Here is a 20560-nt window from a genome sequence, read left to right on the forward strand (position 1 = left end):
AGATGTAAAGGGTTTTTTTTGTTTGTTTTTTGTTTTTTTCCCCCTCGAAGAAAACATTGGAATTCACCCCAATGGACAAAAATTTAAGTCTGACCATACAAAAAAATTGTCAGAACTATGGCGCAACGGCAACTCGAATAACGGTGGGAGCATTAATTGTCCTGGCTAATAAAAAATGTATATAACATTTCCTATCCTTAAAGAGCTCACAACCTCACTGATAATAAAAAGTACAAAGAAAACAAGCAGTATAACATATGATTACGCCACAATGAACTACAGAAGGGAAAATCAAGGCGTGCTGAAGTCCCACTAAGAAACAACTGCGGAAAGAGCCATGTGACAGCAGCGCATGAACCGGGAGTGGCAGAACTGAATATAAATGCATGTGTAAACACAAGCTGTTTGTTTTGCTTAGTGTTCCTTGTCATTCTACACGCTTGAAGATCAGCTAGCGTTCTTGCTGACAGGTAAGGAGGACGCGCTTACTGAGTGCCAAGCACTGCTCAGGCACTGGTTCTGTCAATCTCTGTCAATCTCCCGACAGCCCAAGGGTAAGCACTATTATCATTATTCAATTTTACAGAAAAAAAATGCGGGGGAGAGGTCAGGTAACTTGCCAAAGGTAACGCCGCTAGTTGCTTTAAACAACAACAACAACAAAACACACTCACACATATACAGACACACGCCATCTAAAAATCGATCTTTCCTACGTCCAGCAAGGGCGAATTAGAGATGGCTGTGGCACGGCGGCCCCGCCCCGGAACTCCTCAAGAGCTTCGCCCCTCCTTACCTATGGAAACACAGGAAGTGACCTATGCTCACACTTCTCATGGCCTCGGCCCTAGTGGGAGCAACTCGCTGAAGCCGAGGGCAGAACTGGCGGAAGTGACATTATCAACGCGCGCCAGGAGTTCAGTGAGGTCGGGCAGGTTCGCTGTGGCGGGCGCCTGGGCCGCCGGCTGTTTAAGTTCGCTTCCGCTGGCCCATAGTGATCTTTGCAGTGACCCAGGTAACAGATTGTACTCTTTTCTGACGGTTCGGGCGAAGGCGACCACTGTATTGAGGCCTGGGGGCAATGGTGGGGAAGAGACTAGGAATTGGCGGGCGTGCAGGCCCCTCGGGGGACGTTCCTCCCTTTCGTGCTGCTGCCGTTCCGGCCTGTAACGGCCACTCGGCCGCCGCTCCTGCCTGGTGCCCTACTCTGCTGTGTTTCGCAGGCGGCTTCCCATCGTACGATTGTGGGGCTCAGGGTACTACTGGCTGGCTGGGCGGCGGCGGGCGGGACAGGACAGTCCCTTGCAACGAAGACCCTAAGTTTACCCTGCCCTGTCCTGCCATCCGCTTCTTCTCCATGTTAGAAGCAGATTCACCCAGATCTGTGGCCGCCTGTTTGCTGCCAACATTGAGACTTAAATATTTTGTCAGAAGCCTGAGACAGCGGGCACGGTAGCGCTTAAGATATAATACACACCACTTTATTTGCAGGGTCTCCCGTCTCTCGGTTCAGGCCATCATGGTTTTCCAAATCTCTAGGTAGACTTTTCTGTGAAAAGGCTGTGCTCCATTTAGTTATACAGACACTAGAAGGCTATGCAGAATTAATTTGATTGCCTCCAAAAAATATCGGATTTGATGTTTCAATTTCCAAGAGATGAAGATACCCAGCAAACAACCCTTTTCTGAGGATAAATTAGTGCAGTAATCACTATGCGGTTTCTTCTGTAGACTTACTTGCAAAAAGTGGCCTGAAGCCACCGAAGATCCTGGATAAATCTCTAATCATACTTATATTGGCTTTAAATCCTGCCGTCACTATCTCTTGCCTCAACCTTAGATTCCTGAAACGGAACTTCCATCCTCCAGTTTTACTCCTCTCAAATTCATCTAGTCTTGCCAAATTAGATCTGTTCATACTGCACTTCCAAAATTCCATAACTGTTATTATTGCCTATGCAATAACATTGAAAACTCCTGATAGTATGAGCCCACCAATATGTGCTGTCTCATCTCCTGCAGTGACCTTCTATACAGTCATACTAAGCTTGTCGCCTGCATACTGCGTGCTTTTTCAATCTGTTGTCTCTTTCTGCTTGATTTCTCTTTTGTCTGAAGCCCTGATGTGTAAATTCCTACTTACCTTGTGAGACCCAAGTTAGATGGTCCCTGCTTTGTGAAAACACTGCGCTCTCTTCACAGTGATTGGCTGTTAGTCTATATTGTCTTCTCTTCCAGGGGTGTATATGGGCTCATTCATGATCACATACTGTATTCCAGGCACAGTGCTAGATGCAGAGATCACAAACACATGTAGGCTGGTTTCTGCATTCAAGGAACTTAGCTTAGACCATACCTGCTATTATAATACTATGTTTTACAGTAGTTATTTGCATACCCTTCATATTGAACACTTTGATGCCAAGGACTATATCCTCCTATCTGTATATCCTCATCTGCAGGACTTCTGTTATTGTTATTATAGGATAACTGTCAAAAAAAAAAGTATATTTTAAAAAATATCTCTGATATATTTATTTCCAGAAGCAGAGCTTGCTTTCTTTTTTGGACTGTTTTTCAGTGATGAGTATGTAGGATAGATAGTCTTTGGGGGCCTTTGCCTTTTCAAAGTGATCGTCAGAGTCTTTCATACATTCAGCAAATATCTGAGTGTCTGTTCTGTACCAGCACATGCTTGAAGTGCATATGCCTGAAGGATCTTTGGACATATAATTTGTAACTTTGAGACCTCTGAGTTCTATGTGAGAATGTGTTGTTATAAACTCATTTCAGATGTGTAGTGAGTAAAGTGATGATGATTTAAGAAAAGTCAGATAACAGGCACAGTTTGCATTAATGTGTTCTAAAGAGGTAAGGTTATTACATTCATAAAAATTCAGGGTTTTATCTTTGTGCAGCTTTTTTTTTACAGTTTCATTACAGTAGGAGCTTGATAAATGATCACTCTGAAGTATATTGGATTGAATTTGATATTTACTTAATTTTTTGCCCAAGACATTGTAGAGGATGTAAAATTGGAATATTTAAAGATCTAAACTTTGCCTAACAGTGCTGTGTATACAGTGCTTAGTGAATATTCTGCTCTGATAATATATTTTGCTTAGGAATTATTTTTCTCTAGGTGTTTTTCCTCAAAAGTTTTTAATGCTGCTTATGACAGCTCGATTTTGAGCATTTTCCGAGTATTTAAACATGTAACAAAATGATTTTTGTTTTGTTGGCGATTTTACATGCAATCGCCGGAAACATGGAAGGAATAAAACTTTAGGATTATAAGGTAAAAACAAATGTATTCCAAAATAACTTTTCATGTTTTCATGTTTGTGTTTTGTATAGCCATAGAACTGGCTTATAGGACTGTACAGGTTACCTGGATCCTTAAATTAAACTTTAGACTTTTTTCCAAAGCAGCATCACTGTTTCTTGGCGTGTGAAGATAACCCAAGGAATTGAGGAAGTTGCTGAGAAGAGTGTGCTGGAGATGCTCTAGGAAAAAATTGAATAGTGAGACGAGTTCCAGCGCAAGGGTTTCTGGTTTGCCAAGAAGAAAGTGAACATCATGGATCAGAACAACAGCCTGCCACCTTACGCTCAGGGCTTGGCCTCCCCTCAGGTAATATAGCAGGAGGGAGAGAATAGGGAGGGTGGAAATCTGAACTGCAAGAGATGGTATCAAAAGGCAAGGAAGGGCATTTAATGATCTGTTTTTGAAAATGATTTAATATATTTTTTAAGCCTTATTTTGTTGAGAAGTTCTATTAGGCTTTGAATAGGCACAATGGTGTTTATTTGGGAAGTCTGTTTGGAAGCTAAGTTATATATTTATGAAACACCTAATCTTTTGATAAACACTTATGAGAATGTTCCAAATGACTGTATAGGGTCTTTGATTTTGAAAATCACCCTCACCAAATTATTTTCTAGTTTTATTTTTCCCCTTTTACATTTCAAGCTCTCAACCACCCATCTACTTTAAAAATTTTTCAGCCTGGGTGCAGTGGCTCACGCCTGTAATCCCAGCACTTTGGGAGGCCAAGGTGGGCGGATCACCTGAGGTCAGGAGTTCGAGACCAGCCTGGCCAACGTGGCGAAACCTCATCTCTACAAAATATACAAAAATTAGCCAGGTGTTGTGGTGGGTGCCTGTAATCCCAGCTACTCGGGAGGCTGAGGCAGGGAGAATTGCTTGAATCCAGGAGGTGGAGGTTGCAGTGAGCAGAGGTCGTGCCACTGCACTCTAGCCTGGGAGACAGAGCGAGACTCTGTGTCAAAAAAAAAAAAAAAAAATCAATAACTTTTGTTGAAATATAATTTACATACAAAAAAACTCATTTTAAGTGTCTGTTTTGATAATTATATATAATGTATAAGTTACAGAACATTTCAGTTACCTTAAAAAGTCCCTTCTTCCCCTTTATAGTCACTCTGTTGGCCCCAGGTAACTACTGAATCTGCTTTTCAATGCTGAAGATTAGTTTTGTCTATTCTAGAATTTCATATAGATGGAATTAGAGTGTATGCTTTTTTGTGTATGTCTGACTTCTTAGCCCAGTATACTGTTTGTATATCAGTAGTTAATCCATTGTATAGCTAAGTGTCACTCCATCGTTTGGATGTTCCACAGTTCATCCATTCTCCAGTTGCACACATTTGGGGTCTTTCCAGTTTGGAGCTATTGTGAATGAAAGCACTGTAAACATTTGTGTAGACTTTGAATGCACTGTTTTTACTCTCATGGGTAAATACTTAGGAGTAGGATTGCTAGGTCCTATATTGGTATATGTATAACTTTATAAGAAACTGCCAAACTGTTTTCTGAAGTGGCTGTATTGTTTTGCAGCATAAGAGATTTAAGTTGCTCCACATCCTCACCAACACTTTCTGCTGTCAGTCTTTTTACTTTCACTCTAATGATTGCTTAGTAGTATCTTATTGTGGTTTTGATTTTTATTTGCCTGATTACTAATGTTTCTGAGCACCTTGGCAAGTGCTTGTCAGCCACTCATACACAGGCCCACCTCACTTTACTGCACTTCACTTTACTGCATGTTTGACAAATTGAAGGTTGTGGTAAACCTGGACCCAGCAAGTCTGTTGGCATTATTTTTCCAACAGTGTGTACTCACTTCATGTCTTGGTATTAGATTTTGGTAATTTTTGCAGGATTTCAAACTTTTTCATTATTATATGTTACTGTTATCAAACTTTTTCTTTTTCTTTTTTTTTTTTATTTTTTTTTTCAGTCACTCTGTTGCCCAGGCTGGAGTGCAGTGGTGCAGTCTTGGCTCACTGCAACCTCCATCTCCCGTGTTCAAGCGATTCTCCTGCCTCAGCCTCCCGAGTAGCTGGGATTACAGGCATGCGCCACCACACCCAGCTAAATTTTGTATTTTTAGTGGAGACGGAGTTTCACCATGCTGGTGTCAAACTACTGGCTGCAAGTGATCCATCCGCCTTGGCCTCCCAAAGTGTTGGGATTACAGGCATGAGCCACTGTGCCTAGTCAAACCTTTTCATTATTATCTGTTATTGTGATCAGTGATCTTTGATGTTACTATTGTAATTATTATTGAATGCCATAAACTGCATCTGTATAATACAGGAACTTAATTGATAAATGTCTACAACTTGACCAGCCATTCCCCCATCTCTCTCCCTCTCCTTGGTCTTCCCTATTCCTTGAGACACAACAATATGGAAATTAGGCTAATTAATAACCTTACAGTGACTTTTAATTAAGTGTTCAGATGAAGGGAAGAGCTGCACATCTCTCATTTGAAACCAAAAACTAGAAATGATTATACTTAGTGAAGAAGGCATGTTGAAAGCTGAGATAGGCTAAAAGCTAGGCCTCTTGCACCAAATAGTTAGCCAAGTTGTGAATGCAAGGGAAAAGTTCTTAAAGGAAATTAGAAGTGCTACTCCAGTAAACCCACAAGTGATAAGAAAGCAAAACAGCCTTATTGCTTATATGGAGAAAGTTTGAGTGGTCTGGATAGAAGATCATACCACCCACACATCCCCTTAAGCCAAAGTGTAATACAGAGCAAGGCCTTAACTCTCTTCAATTCTGTAAAGGCTGAGAGAGGAGAGGAAGCTGTAGAAGAAAGTTTTGAAACTAGCAGAGGTTTATTCAGAGCTTTAAGGAGAGAAGCCTTCTCCACAACATAAAAATGCAACATGAAGCAGCAAGTTATCTGGAAGATCTAGCTGAGATACTTGATGAAGGTGACTATACTAAATAATAGATTTTTAATGTAGATGAAACAGCCTTCTACTGGAAGAAGATGCTGTCTAGGACTTTTATAGCTAGAGAGGAGAAATCAATGCCTAGCTTCAAAGCTTCAGAGGATTGGCTGACTGTAGTTAGGGGCTAATAGAGCTGGTGACTTTAAATTGAAGCCAATGCTCATGTACTGTTCTAAAATCATAGAGCCCTTAAGAATTACGCTAAATCTACTCTGCCTGTTCTCAGTAAACAGAACAACAAAACCTGATGAGAGCACATCTGTTTACAGCATGATTTGCTGGATATTTTAAGCTCTTTGAGATCTGCTCAGAAAAAAAGTTTCATTTCAAAATATTACTCACTGACAGTGTAACTAGTTGTCCACAAGCTCTGATGGAGAAGAACAAGGAGATTAATATTGTTTTCATGCCTGCTTAAATAATATATCCATTCTTCATCCCATGGATCAAAGAGTAATTTCAACTTTCAATTCTTTACTATTTAAGAAATACAGCAGGGCATGGTGGCTCATGCTTGTAATCTCAGTACTTTGGGAGGCCAAGGTGGAAGGATCACTCAAAGCTAGGAGCTCGAGACCAACCTGGGTAACAAAACAAGTCCCTGTTGCCACACACAAAAATTTTTTTTTAATTAGCTGGTCATGGTGGCATGTGCCTGTAGTCCCAGCTACTTGGAAGGCTGAGGCGGGAGGGTCACTTGAGTCCAGAAGTTAAAGGCTACAACGGAGACCCTGTCTCAAAGAAAGGAAGCAGGGAGGGACATATGCTGTAGCTGCTATAGATAGTGATTCCTCTGATGAATCTGGGCAAAGTGAATTGAAAACCTTCTGAAAAAGATTCACCATTCTAGATGCCATTAAGAATGTTCATGATTCTTGGGAGGAGGGTGAAATATCAACATGAGTAAGAGTTTGGAAGAGGTTGATTCCAACCCCCGTGGATGACATTGAGAGGTTCTAGACTTCAGTGCTAGAAGTTACTGCAGGTGTAGTGGAAATAGCAAGTGAACTAGAATTAGAAGTGAATCTGAAGATGTGACTGAATTGCTGCAATTTTTTGATAAAACCTGAACAGATGAGGAGTTGCTTCTTGTGGGTAAGCAAAGAAAGTGGTTTCTTGAGATAGAATTGACTCCTGGTGAAGAACTGATGACTTTAGAATATTACATAAACTTAGCTGATAAAGCAGCAGCAGGGTTTGAGAAGATTGACTCCAATTTTGAAATAAGTTCTAGTGTGGGTAAAATGCTGTCAAATAGTATCATATGCTACAGAGACATCTTCAGTGAAAGGAAGAGTCAGTCAGTGTGGCAAACTTCGTCAGTCTTATTTTAAGAAATTGCCACAGCTACCACCCTGATCAGTCAGCAGCCATCAACATTGAGGCAAGATCCTCTGTCAGCAAAAAGATTATGATTTGCTGCAGGCTCACATGATTGTTAGCATTTTTAGCAATAAAGCATTTTTAAATTAAGTTATGTACATATTATTAGACATAATGCTATTGCACACTTAATAGACTATAGTGCTAACATAACTTTTGTAGACACTGGGAAACCAAAAAATTCATGCTGTTTGCTTTATTGAGATGGTCTGGAACCTAACCCGTAGTATCTCCGAGGTATGCCTGTATCTTCATTTGTAATATGTCCTTCACATCTTTTCCCCTTTTTTATTATTTTATTTGTTGATCTTCTTTTATGGAGTTGTCAGAGCTCTTTATTATTCTGTTTATCAGTCCTTTCTCAGATGTATGTATTATAGGTATTTTTTTTCCCAGTCTGTGGCCTGCCTTTTAATTTTCTCAATGGTGTCTTTCAAAGAACAGAAGTTTTTAATTTTTCCGAAGTTCAGTTTATCAATTTTTCTTCATGTTTATCCACTGTGTGGTATTAAAGAAGAAAGCAATGTGTATAAGAATAGCTGGTTCTTCCGTAATTAATGTTTAATAACCCCATTATTCTCCGAAGGCATCTGTCTTTGCACATCTGACCTGCTGTTCCACCAAGAAAGTTCCACAAACACTTAGCAGCAGTCAGCCTAACCTGTTTTTCTCCTTGCTTTCCACAGGGTGCCATGACTCCCGGAATCCCTATCTTTAGTCCAATGATGCCTTATGGCACTGGACTGACCCCACAGCCTATTCAGAACACCAATAGTCTGTCTATTTTGGAAGAGCAGCAAAGGCAGCAGCAGCAACAACAGCAGCAGCAACAACAGCAGCAGCAGCAGCAACAGCAACAGCAGCAGCAGCAGCAGCAGCAGCAGCAGCAACAGGCAGTGGCAGCTGCAGCCGTTCAGCAGTCAACGTCCCAGCAGGCAACACAGGGAACCTCAGGCCAGGCACCACAGCTCTTCCACTCACAGACTCTCACAACTGCACCCTTGCCGGGCACCACTCCACTGTATCCCTCCCCCATGACCCCCATGACCCCCATCACTCCTGCCACGCCAGCTTCGGAGAGTTCTGGGATTGTACCGCAGCTGCAGTGAGTACTTGGTGTTTTATGTTTCCTCCCACTTAGGAGTCCCTTTGAGTTGTGTTCCTGCTCTGTTTTCAGATGGATCCTTTTATTAAGGGAGGGAGTGGCACTAATGGTAATTGTGTATCAAAATTTGCTTTATTTCACACTTGGGAAAGGGAAGCAAAGCTATCTTAGTCAGTGTCCTCAGTAAAAGGCTCTTAACAGGTTTAGAAATGTGATCATTTGTGTTTACATACCTGAGCCAATAAAATTTAATCTGACTTTCACTGTCGTTATTATTATATTATAGACATTTCCCTGTATCTGATATCGCTAAATCACAATGTTATGTAGTCTCTTTCCCTTATGCTATTTTAGGTCTTTAGTCACAATATCAGTATAATTTCTGGTAGTTCTTGTTTTTTGTTTTTACTATGGGGGCTGCATATAAATCTTTGAAGGTCTGTGTCCTTCCCACAAAATGAAGATGACTGTTTTTGTCATAAATGGATTTTTCTACCTAAATGAAGTGGGTTCTATATGTAACAGTGTAGTAGGGGTAGGAAATAATTTCATCTTCCTGAAAAACCAGCAAATATTTCCAAATAATCCCAGTCAATAAGAAGTGTATAGCTTTTCATTTTAGAAAGCTTATGACCAAATTAAAAGGTTACTTGCAGTCTGTGCATCTCCTCAGTTTTCTTGTACAGATACCTTCCTCCTTCATACTCCCTTTAGATCTAGTATTTCCTATTTGCATTTATTCACCTTGTTACATATACGGTTGTTGTTTATAAGCTATCTCTGATCATTTTTGGAACTAAGTGGTGTGTAATCGTGGATGCTGACTTTCACCCAAAGACCTAAATCTTGCCTCCACAATTTTGTTTGACCCCACACCCAATTTTAAAAACAAAGTAATTTTAGTGATTTTAGAGAGAGCCCTTTTTAGCTCACCCTTGTCTATACCACTCCCATGTGTCCAGCATGCTTGTCTGACTCCCAGGAATATTTAAGTTTGCATTTCTGATTTAAATAATAAATTATAAACAGTACAGTCAGGTGTTTGTTTCTTGCGAGTGCCTTTGTTGTTCTGATACTCCCCAGAGCATCCAGTCATCCACATTCCTGAATTTCCACTATCTACTAAGAACCCTCCCGGGTGGTAGTTCAGTGCCCTCTCAATCTTGTAGGCTTAAGAGGGATTAAGGTAAATATTTAATTAATGAAAATGTGTAAGAATACATTTAACAATTATGTGACTAAAGTTGTGATAGATATACTAAAATCTACTTGGTATAGTTCATAAGTGGACAAATGCTAAAGGCAGGTGTGTATACAACGGTGATTGGAAGGAAATAGATGATATGGAAATGAAAACATTCGTTGTGTGGATCAAGCTAATTGGCTTTACAGTTGCGTATCATAGACTGCCATTCTCTTTTGAAAAAAATTATGAGCCATCAAGTTTTCAAAAGTATTGCATTTTGACAGTACAAGAAAAAGAACCAGAAGCAACAATGAGCTAAAACCTATTGTATTTGAACCTATGTATTTGAAATCTGGACTCCATATTCTTGGGATGGTGATTTCCAGGTCCATGCGAGACAGTTGTTGAGCAGTTAATTGCATTCAAAGGGCATTGCCCATTTCAACTATATATACTTTTATAAGCAGAAAAATGTATAATGAAAATGTGGGTTTGTTGTTTAAATTTTTATTAAAATTTCTAATAGAGTTGCTTTTTAGTATATCCTTATCCTTGTATAAGTTATTCGTTAAGTGATTTAAGAACACTGAGAAATGAAAAGGGTCAGTGGACCCAGATGGCTCCAGTTATCCTTCTTTACTGATAGTTAATTAGAAGAGAAAGCAGGGTTTTGCCTTTTTTTTTGCTAAAGACACTTAGCTCTTGTTTTTCAAAAGATACTTACTTTGAGAGAACTGGGCAGTTCATGCCTGCTTGTTTTCATTATAAATAGTTACTTAGGAATAGGGTGGTGGTGGTAGCTTTTCAGAGCTCACAGATGAGAATTGAGTTTGTCTGTGAGAAGGCTAAGGGCAGGCTCTGGAGACAGACAGACTCAAATCCTGGCTCCTCCACTTGGGAGCCATTGCGTCCTGAGCAAGTTGCACTACCTTTAAGCCTCAGCTTATTTATCCAAATGTGGGAATACTGGTAACTTCTACCTCAGTGCGTTATAAGTATTAAATGGAATAATCTATATAAAATGCTCAACATGTGCATGATACTTGTTAAACAATAAATGTGAGCAATTAAAAAAAAGTAAAGCCTGGTTGAAATAATCAGATGTCTGCATAATTTCTAACACCTCATCCAATGAAACTTAAGTAATTTAAATAGTCGTGTTTTCTTTTTAAATCTCTTACAGAAATATTGTATCCACAGTGAATCTTGGTTGTAAACTTGACCTAAAGACCATTGCACTTCGTGCCCGAAACGCCGAATATAATCCCAAGGTTAGATCTATTTTAATGTATTTCTTTTTTTTTTCTTTTTTGTCTCCTCTGCCATGTCTCTATATTTTAATGTATTTCACGCTATAAAACAAATGTCTGTAGATCAGGCAAGGCACAGTGGCTAATGCCTGTAATCCCAGCACTTTGGGAGGCTGAGGAAGGAGAATTTCTTGAACCTAGGAGTTCAACACCAGCCCAGGCAACATGGCAAGACCCTGTCTCTTAAAAAAAAAAAAAATTGGCCGGGCTTGGTGGCTCACATGTGTAATCCCAGCACTTTGGGAGGCAGAGGTGGGCGGATCATCTGAGGTCAGGAGTTCAAGACCATCCTGGTCAACATAGTGAAACCCCGTCTCTACTAAAAATACAAAAATTTTCCGGGAGTGGTGGCATGCGCCTGTAATCCCGGCTACTTGGGAGGCTGAGGCAGGAGAATCACTTGATCCTGGGAGGCAGAGGTTGCAGTGAGCGGAGATTGCGCCATTGCATTCCAGCCTGGCAACAGAGCGAGACTCTGCCTCAAAAAAAAAATCTGTATATCAAAGAGTTTGTGTTATGCTTATTCCTTGACACCAATAAAATGAAGATCTAAAGTAAAATGTGCATTGTTTTGTATCTTTTATTGAGTGTCTGTGATATAAGAATCCCTGGGAGTACAGCAGTCTATAAAATAAGCTAAGTTATATATGTATTGTATTGGGATCATGTGAAGAATTTTATATATGTATAGGGATGATGTTAGCCAGCTATAGTAGGCAAAGTAATTTGGATAAACATTAGCTGGGTTGAGAGAAATGTTAAGTAATGGACTTAGGGTGCATTTTAAAATCCCTGAAACATAATGCCTAAGATCTGAAAGATAGCTAAGGGTCTGAAAATCACCTTTTAACCACTCATAATGAGTCTGTATGACATGTAGCATTCTAAGAATTTAATCTTTCATCTATTATAATCACATTTAGTTGAATACATAATTTTATTACTTTATGATCTTAAGTGAAGTGATATTTAACCAATAAAAATAGTAGAGGAAATTCTGGAAATTCAAAATAGCTAGGCTTTTCTTGGGACGTATATAAACTACTATATACTGCTAGCTTTTTTAGATGTTGATAAAATTACAGGGAAGACATAGAGCAGGTTTTAAACTAAAATTGTTAAAAGCCAGGCATGGTGACTCAGACCTGTAATTCCAGCACTTTGGGAGGCCAAGGTGGGAGGATTGCTTGAGGCCAAAGTTCAAGACAAGCCTGGGCAACATAGCAAGGCCTTGTTTCATCAGAAAATTTAAAAAATTATCTGGGGTTGGTGGCACACACCTATAATCCCAGCTACTTGGGAGGCTAAGACAGAAGGATCTCTTGAGCTCAGGAATTCGAGGCTGCAGTGAGCCATGATTGCACCACTGCACTCCAGTCTGGGCAACAAAGTGAGACTCTGTCTCTAAAAAAAAAATTAATAAAATAAAAAAATAAAATTGTTAAAGCAATCTAGTTTGTCAAAGAGTTGTCTTAATTAGAAACATATAGGTTTTTATTGTATAATTAAATGTATTAAAATATTTAAGTTGTTTCAAAGTAATTATTTGCTTTTTATCATGTACCTAATAACTGAGGCCATTAATTCAGCCCACAGTTGGAATATTTTCCCCTTGAGTTACCACCTTAGCAAGAAAATCTTCTGAAAGAATTAACATGTTTCAAGCATAAAAAGCAGAAAATAAAAGTTAAAACTGTGTTTTTTTCCTAATGTTTAATACATTAATATTGTTTCTAAAGACCAATTGGAAGCATGATTTTACTTCATTACGTATTGATAGGCTTGTAATCTGATTTATTAATTCCAGTAAGGTAGAAAAGGTTTATTGGTTTATTTGCCTCAAAATTCATATTAATAAAACAAAATGTATCATTAGAGAAGCTATAGTCATGATAAGCAGCAAATATAAAGTAGAAACAGAAGCACTTGTATTTATTGAGAACATAACCAAATTTTGCAAACATTTCTCTTGATGGAATGCTCATGTGAAAGAACATACAGATTTGGTATAACTTAGTCACAATTGATTATTTTCTGCTCCTTATGCAAAGGAATATTTGTTACGTGTGGTGTATGCAAATCCTTTACAGATATACAGAAATACAGGACAAATATTTTGATAACTAGATGTACTATGTCCTTCCTACCAGTTGTGATTTTTTTGTCAATGGGTGGTTCTCCTAACAAAATTGAGCAATTTGGCATGACCTCACTAATGATTCTCTCTGACCATTGTAGCGGTTTGCTGCAGTAATCATGAGGATAAGAGAGCCACGAACCACGGCACTGATTTTCAGTTCTGGGAAAATGGTGTGCACAGGAGCCAAGAGGTAGCCGTAAGAAATTCATTCTTCTGGTCTATGGGTTATGAATGAAAAGGTGATATCTCATTGTTTTTAGGTTATTAGGTTAGCACTTTAACATGTTATTATTGCTTTCTTATAAAAACCATTTTAATATGATTCTATTAATTATTTTTATTTATTTATTTATTATTTGATTCTATTAATGTTAGATAGCAGTGATTTCATTTTCTTAAAAATTAGATATGGGCAGGCGTGGTGTCTCACCAAGGCGGGCAAATCACTTGAGGCCAGGAGTTTGAGACCAGCCTGACCAACATGGTGAAACTCCATCTCTACTAAAAATACAAAAATTAGCCAGGCGTGGTAGTGGACATCTGTAGTCCCAGCTACTTGGGAGGCTGAAGCACGAGAATCGCTTAAATCCGGGAGGTGGAGGTTGCAGTGAGCTGAGATCATGCTACTGTACTCCAGCATGGGAGACAGAACAAGACACTTTCTCCAGGAAAAAAAAAAAATTAGGTAAGATGTAATACAACATCAGAACTATTAATAAAATTCCCTTTATGTGAAAAATATTGTAAATAACACAAATACATCTTGGAAGAAAAAATTGATCAAGAATTAAAACACTTCTAAGCTAATGGTGTAAGGGCTTTGCAGACCTTATTGGGCCTGGCAGCGTGACAGCATCACATGTGTTGGCCGCAGAAACCTGCCTTCTCACTGGAACTAGCTTTCATTAATAGTGTTTGAGTTGTGCAGATCTTAAGGAATGCACCCTTGTTATAAAATGTCATTGCCTATATTCTCCATCTGAAGTGATCCTGTCTGAAGGTTAGTACTCTGCGGCCCTGACTGTTCTAAACAGAGCTTATATACTTGGTAGAAGTCAAAAACTAGGGGGAAAATTAGTGACATTAGCTTCATAAATGAACTGAACAAATAAACTAAAACTTTTTAAATGAAAGAGTATTAAATGTACTTGGAGGTATCCAACACATAGAAGGGGGCTGTGGATATTTTTGCTTATTCTGAAGTTTGAAATTGTCTTTCAGTGATGGGAATGCCATTGGTGTGGACATTCTGGCTCCTGATCTCCAAGTTTTTTCAGAATGCAGGACAAGGATGTGTTCTTGCCTTTCACTTCCCCTTGGCCACAACATGCAGTAGTAACCTCTTTAATTAAGAGCGTTTTTGTTTGCTTGTTTTCCCCTGCATGGAACATCAGAAACTTTTGGTTTATCAAGGCAAGCTTTTCATGCAGCATTTAGCCTTTTTGTCCCAGAGCATCTGAAAACTGAATATTGTATATCTAGTTGGATGACTATTTCATCAAGACAAGAAACCACCAATAAATTTACCTGAAATTTAAAAGCGTAGCATATATATATATATATATATATATATATATATATATATATGCTTGATTTTTGTTCTTCCTGATCCCCTGCACCTGATAGTCTCTTTATGGTAATATTTTCACATTCTTTTTTGTTGTTGTTGTTGTTTTTGAGATGGAGTCTCGCTCTGCGCCCAGGCTGGAGCGCAGTGGCGTGATCTCGGCTCACTGCAAGCTCCGCCTCCTGGGTTCACGCCATTCTCTTGCCTCAGCCTCCTGAGTAGCTGAGACTACAGGTGCCCACCACCATGCCTGGCTAATTTTTGTATTTTTAGTAGAGATGGAGTTTCACTATGTTAGCCAGGATGGTCTCAATCTCCTGACCTCATGATCCGCCTGCCTCAGCCTCCCAAAGTGTTAGGATTACAGGTGTGAGCCACCGTGCCCGACCTGCCTGCCTGCCTTCCTTTTTCTCTTTTCTTTTTTCTTTTTTCTCTTCTCTTCTCTTTTCTTTTCTTTTCTTTTTTTTTTTTTTTTTTTTTTTTTTGGCAGAGTCACCTAGGCTGGAGTGCAGTGGCACAATCTTGGCTCACTGCAACCTCCACCTCCCAGGTTCAAGTGATTCTCCTGCCTCAGCCTCCCAAGTAGCTGGGATTACAGGTGCCTGGCATCATGCCCGGCGAATTTTTGTATTTTTAGTAGAGATAGGGTTTCACCATGTTGACCAAGCTGGTCTCGAACTCTTGACCTCAGGTGAGCTATCCGCCTTGGCCTCCCAAAGTGCTTGGGATTACAGGCGTGAGGCACCATGCCTGGCCCACATTCTGCTTTTCTTATGTAAGCTCTGAACTGCTGAGTCGTATTTATTCAACAAATGACATAGGAATGTCTATTCATGATGAGTCTTGGTATAAAAGAGGATAGAATTAGTGAATACATTGTTCAATAATAAATCTCATCAACATTTTCTGATCAAAATGAAGTTTGTTAGTTTTCCTCTCAGTAGAAATGCATGGGCTAAAATACAGAAATAGTGATGATTGATGATGGTGATAATTCACATCCATAAAATCTAGGGCTACAATAATTTGGCGGATTGAAAGGTCATTTGGCAGGCCTACAGTTTTCTGTCAAGGATCCAGGAATACTTTATAAGGAATTGTGAATGCCTGTCAGTCTTTTCTCCTATTGCAAGAAGGCTGACCAGTTTACACTTTATTAGTTTACTGTTTTGGACTTTTTATAAGTTATTAGTCTAAATAAGTATTTTAGCTGGCTCTGAGTATGAATAACTCACTTTTTTCCTTTCCCTAGTGAAGAACAGTCCAGACTGGCAGCAAGAAAATATGCTAGAGTTGTACAGAAGTTGGGTTTTCCAGCTAAGTTCTTGGACTTCAAGATTCAGAACATGGTGGGGAGCTGTGATGTGAAGTTTCCTATAAGGTTGGAAGGCCTTGTGCTCACCCACCAACAATTTAGTAGGTAAGTCTGAAATGTATTATGATTGTTCTTGGCAACAGTTCATTTATAATCTAAACATTGTTCAGAATAAAACACATGCAAAATATTCAGTATATGAGAACAGTTGACATGGTTATAGTTGTATGTATTCTTGCATTGTCTTCCTGATGTTCTCAGTCATATTTATCACCCTCACCAGCCTCTGCTTCCCTTATCACTTTGTGGTACCCATAACTCCCCTTTACTGGAATGAATTTGATTCTACTTCTGTATGTTTTATCATTTTATTGCTGAATACACTTGGAATGCATGAATTGACCCTAACCTCTTGTATCAATTTTTTTTCCCAGTTTGGATCTTCTCTTTTAGTCAACATTGTGTCAGATCTACCAGCAAAGTGTGAAGTTGAGCAATAGGAACAACTTTCTAATTATCTTCCCTGCTACTTGCAGGTGAAGACTCACAGGCAGGCAGCCCTGCCCACCTCACTGCTTCATCTCATGGTCTTCTGGTGTCTGTTCACAGGCACATTAGTTCTGTGTGTCCCTTGGGCTCACTTGGTTCCTCCTGCCCTAGGCCTTTGCACTTGCCACTTTTATGCCTAGTATGCTCATTTCCCTTTTCACCTAGGAAGCTCCCACTTGAGTTCCATATGTCTACCCATTCCACTCTTCCTCAGAGAAGCCTGTCCTGAATTTTGTCTTAGGTCAGACACACAGAAACAGAGGCATCCTGTTTTCAGTCTCTCCAAACTGAGAAAAATGAGATTACTAGGCTTAGAAGAATATGTACCAGGCCTGGCCTGGTGGCTCACGCCTGTAATCCCAGCATTTTGGGAGGCCGAGGCAGGCACATCACTTGAGTTCAGGAGTTCAAGACTAGCCTGGCCAACATGGTGAAACCCCGTCTCTACTAAAAATACAAAAATTAGCTGGACATGGTGGTGCATGCCTGTAATCCCAGTTACATGGGAGGCTGAGGCAGGACAATCATTCGAACCCAGGAGGTGGAGGTTGCAGTGAGCCAAGATCGTGCCACTGTACTCCAGCCTGGGCGACACAGCAAGACTCCGTCTCAAAAAAAAAAGAATATATACCAATAGTCCATTCAGTCAGACAGCTTAATCAGGTATAGGTTAATTCTCAGGCTAGTATATAAGTTTGATTAAATTTCCTGACCACAATTGACAGCTAGAGAATATTTCAATTTAAGGAAGTAAGATATGATTAAAAGTTAAACTGTCAGTATTGGATCTTAGAAGTAAATGATTATTAGGACTGTAATAATAATTATTAGGACTGTAAAAGTAAAGGATTATTATCTGCATTAGATATCATTATATCTAATGATATAGAGACTGCAGACATAACTACAGGGCTCTTTTTCTTAAATCAGAAAATCCAGATTCAATAGAAATAGGGTAAAGTGATAGGAGGACAAATAGCCTTCCATCCAGTGGTTATCAACTGACGACTACAAGTCGGCCTCACTTGCTTTAATTATTCTATCCTTTGATGCTGCTTGAAGAACTGTGTTTTACCTCTTGACTGGTTTGCTTGTTTATTCAGTATTTTTCCTTGTACAGGTCCTCATTTTATCTAAAAGCACACAAAGCTCTTGATTTCTAAACTTTTTGCAATTTTCCTTCTAGTTATGAGCCAGAGTTATTTCCTGGTTTAATCTACAGAATGATCAAACCCAGAATTGTTCTCCTTATTTTTGTTTCTGGAAAAGTTGTATTAACAGGTAAGTTGTAACAGGAAGTAGTATCTGAAAGTTTGTAAGTGTTTTGGGTATGGCATTTTCTCAGTGCTGAAAAGAAATTTCAGTGTTCGGACAGTGGGCTAGCTTCTTGTACAAACGCCTCCCACCCAAAGTCTGATGAGAAACGTGCCCACTAAAGGCACAGTGAGAGCAGGGAAGTCTGACCACAGCTCTGCAAGCAGACTTCCATTTACAGTGAGGAGGTGAGCATTGCATTGAACAAAAGATGGTGTTTTCACTTGGAATTAGTTATCTGAAGCTTTAGGATTCCTCAGCAATATGATTATGAGACAAGAAAGGAAGATTCAGAAATGAGTCTAGTTGAAGGCACCAATTCAGAGAAGAAGATTCAGTTGTTATCATTGCCGTCCTGCTTGGTTTATGGCCTGGTTCAGGACCAAGGAGAGAAGCGTGAATACATGCCTCTTGAGTTATAGAATGAGATGCTGGAGTCACTAAGATGATTTTTTAAAAGTATTGTTTTATAAACAAAAATAAGATTGTGACAAGGGATTCCACCATTAATGTTTTCATGCCTGTGCCTTAATCTGACTGGGTATGGTGAGAATTGTGCTTGCAGCTTTAAGGTAAGAATTTTACTGTCTTAATATGTTAAGAAATGCCATTTCAGTCTCTCATCTCTACTCCAACTTGTCTTCTTAGGTGCTAAAGTCAGAGCAGAAATTTATGAAGCATTTGAAAACATCTACCCTATTCTAAAGGGATTCAGGAAGACTACGTAATGGCTCTCATGTACCCTTGCCTCCCCCACCCCCTTTTTTTTTTTTTTTTTTAAACAAATCAGTTTGTTTTGGTACCTTTAAATGGTGGTGTTGTGAGAAGATGGATGTTGAGTTGAGTTGCAGGGTGCGGCACCAGGTGATGCCCTTCTGTAAGTGCCCACCGCGGGATGCCAGAAAGGGGCATTATTTGTGCACTGAGAACACCGCGCAGCGTGACTGTGAGTTGCTCATACCGTGCTGCTATCTGGGCAGCGCTGCCCATTTATTTATATGTAGATTTTAAACACTGCTGTTGACAAGTTGGTTTGAGGGAGAAAACTTTAAGTGTTAAAGCCACCTCTATAATTGATTGGACTTTTTAATTTTAATGTTTTTCCCCATGAACCACAGTTTTTATATTTCTACCAGAAAAGTAAAAATCTTTTTTAAAAGTGTTGTTTTTCTAATTTATAACTCCTAGGGGTTATTTCTGTGCCAGACACATTCCACCTCTCCAGTATTGCAGGACAGAATACATGTGTTAATGAAAATGAATGGCTGTACATATTTTTTCTTTCTTCAGAGTACTCTGTACAATAAATGCAGTTTATAAAAGTGTTAGATTGTTGTTATACCTTGTAAGAGTCATGTGATCATACTGTTTTCTACAAAGCTGTATTTTAGATATAATGCCTGAAACCATTTTGGTGTTTGCTTCAGTCAATATTTCATTGTATGCTGCAATGAAAACAGATTAATGATCTGAGAACTCACAGTTGCTCAGGAAATGTGTATTTATTACCTTCCATATATTGAGCAACTCCTGTTTTCTAGGTATTTTGCATACAATGCCTGGAATCCTCACAAAGCTTCAGTTAGGTTTTGTTCCTCTGTTGGAGGTGAGGAGATAAGGAAGCCCCAGCTGAGGGACTTGGCTGAGGTTACACAGCTAGTAAGTGGTAAAAATGAGTGAGTCCTTCAGGTGTAGAAGCTGGTGCCCTATCCACAGGCTGCCAACTCTCTGCAGTAACTTTTTTTTGCTTGTTTTGCAGTTTCTTTCTCATGGACTATCAGGTGGACATTTGTGGGTTCTTAGGTTTTATTGTTAGAGTGGTTTGTTTTTTTTAATTGTAAAAGTATATCTTCAGCTGACTCAGAGGAATAAAATCAGAAAGGGGAGGTCCTTCCTTCCTTTCTCTTCTGCCTCTTTCCCCAAGATAACGACCAGATGAGTGGGTATCTTCTAAGCCCTGTTCTGTCTATCCTCTGGGCATGGCATTTGATCCCATTTTTGGAAAAAAGAAATAATACATTCAATTTTATAGCTTTCCCTTTTTTCAGTCAATGTATCATAACCCTATTTCCATGATTGGGAATCTAGGATACTCTTCTTAGGTGCCCTCACTTACTGAGCTATTCCTGTCATTATGGTCATTTACATGACCTCTAGTTTTTCAAGATCATCAACAGCGCTGCAGGGAACATCCTTGTATGTGTATTTTTTGGATGAGTGCAGGTATTCATGTAGTAGACTTTCCTAGAAGAGGAACTAAAGACTATACATTCTGAGTTTTAATCAGTTGATACCAGATTGCAGTCCAAAGAGAACGGTGCATGAAATGCCCTTTTCTTGCATTTCCCAATCATTAGTGATGCCAATAATGTATGGATTAATTGGAAAGACATCATTCCAATATTATCTCCTATCTAAGAA

At 39.3% G+C, this 20560-nt stretch overlaps 1 protein-coding gene across 2 annotated transcripts; it reads left to right on the forward strand.

Moving 5' to 3' along the window:
- The first annotated feature begins 802 nt into the window (after positions 1 to 802).
- Positions 803 to 19467, forward strand: TBP (TATA-box binding protein). 2 transcript variants are annotated; one of them, XM_004044987.4, is made up of 8 exons: positions 803 to 1015; positions 3433 to 3634; positions 8340 to 8758; positions 11128 to 11215; positions 13493 to 13584; positions 16214 to 16381; positions 18012 to 18106; positions 18788 to 19467. In XM_004044987.4, exons 2-8 carry the CDS (start codon positions 3581 to 3583, stop codon positions 18865 to 18867), a joined length of 996 nt encoding a protein of 331 aa, XP_004045035.3. In that variant the 5' UTR covers positions 803 to 1015; positions 3433 to 3580; the 3' UTR covers positions 18868 to 19467. The 2 variants fall into 2 exon arrangements, with proteins under 2 accessions (XP_004045035.3, XP_018885303.2); XM_019029758.4 differs by having other exon boundaries at positions 804 to 1015; positions 3430 to 3634.
- The last annotated feature ends 1093 nt before the right edge of the window (positions 19468 to 20560 follow it).

This window comes from Gorilla gorilla, chromosome 5 (genome assembly GCF_029281585.2).
Source record: "Gorilla gorilla gorilla isolate KB3781 chromosome 5, NHGRI_mGorGor1-v2.1_pri, whole genome shotgun sequence".
In the NCBI taxonomy this organism is placed as follows: domain Eukaryota; kingdom Metazoa; phylum Chordata; class Mammalia; order Primates; family Hominidae; genus Gorilla; species Gorilla gorilla.

Bases quoted from the DNA above. Each gene is read 5' to 3' on its own strand.
- TBP (XM_004044987.4), top strand. From the start codon at position 3,581: ATGGATCAGAACAACAGCCTGCCACCTTACGCTCAGGGCTTGGCCTCC. The intron at 11,216-13,492 runs GTTAGATCTATT...TGACCATTGTAG, and splicing joins ACGCCGAATATAATCCCAAG to CGGTTTGCTGCAGTAATCAT. The intron at 18,107-18,787 runs GTAAGTTGTAAC...TTGTCTTCTTAG, and splicing joins TGGAAAAGTTGTATTAACAG to GTGCTAAAGTCAGAGCAGAA.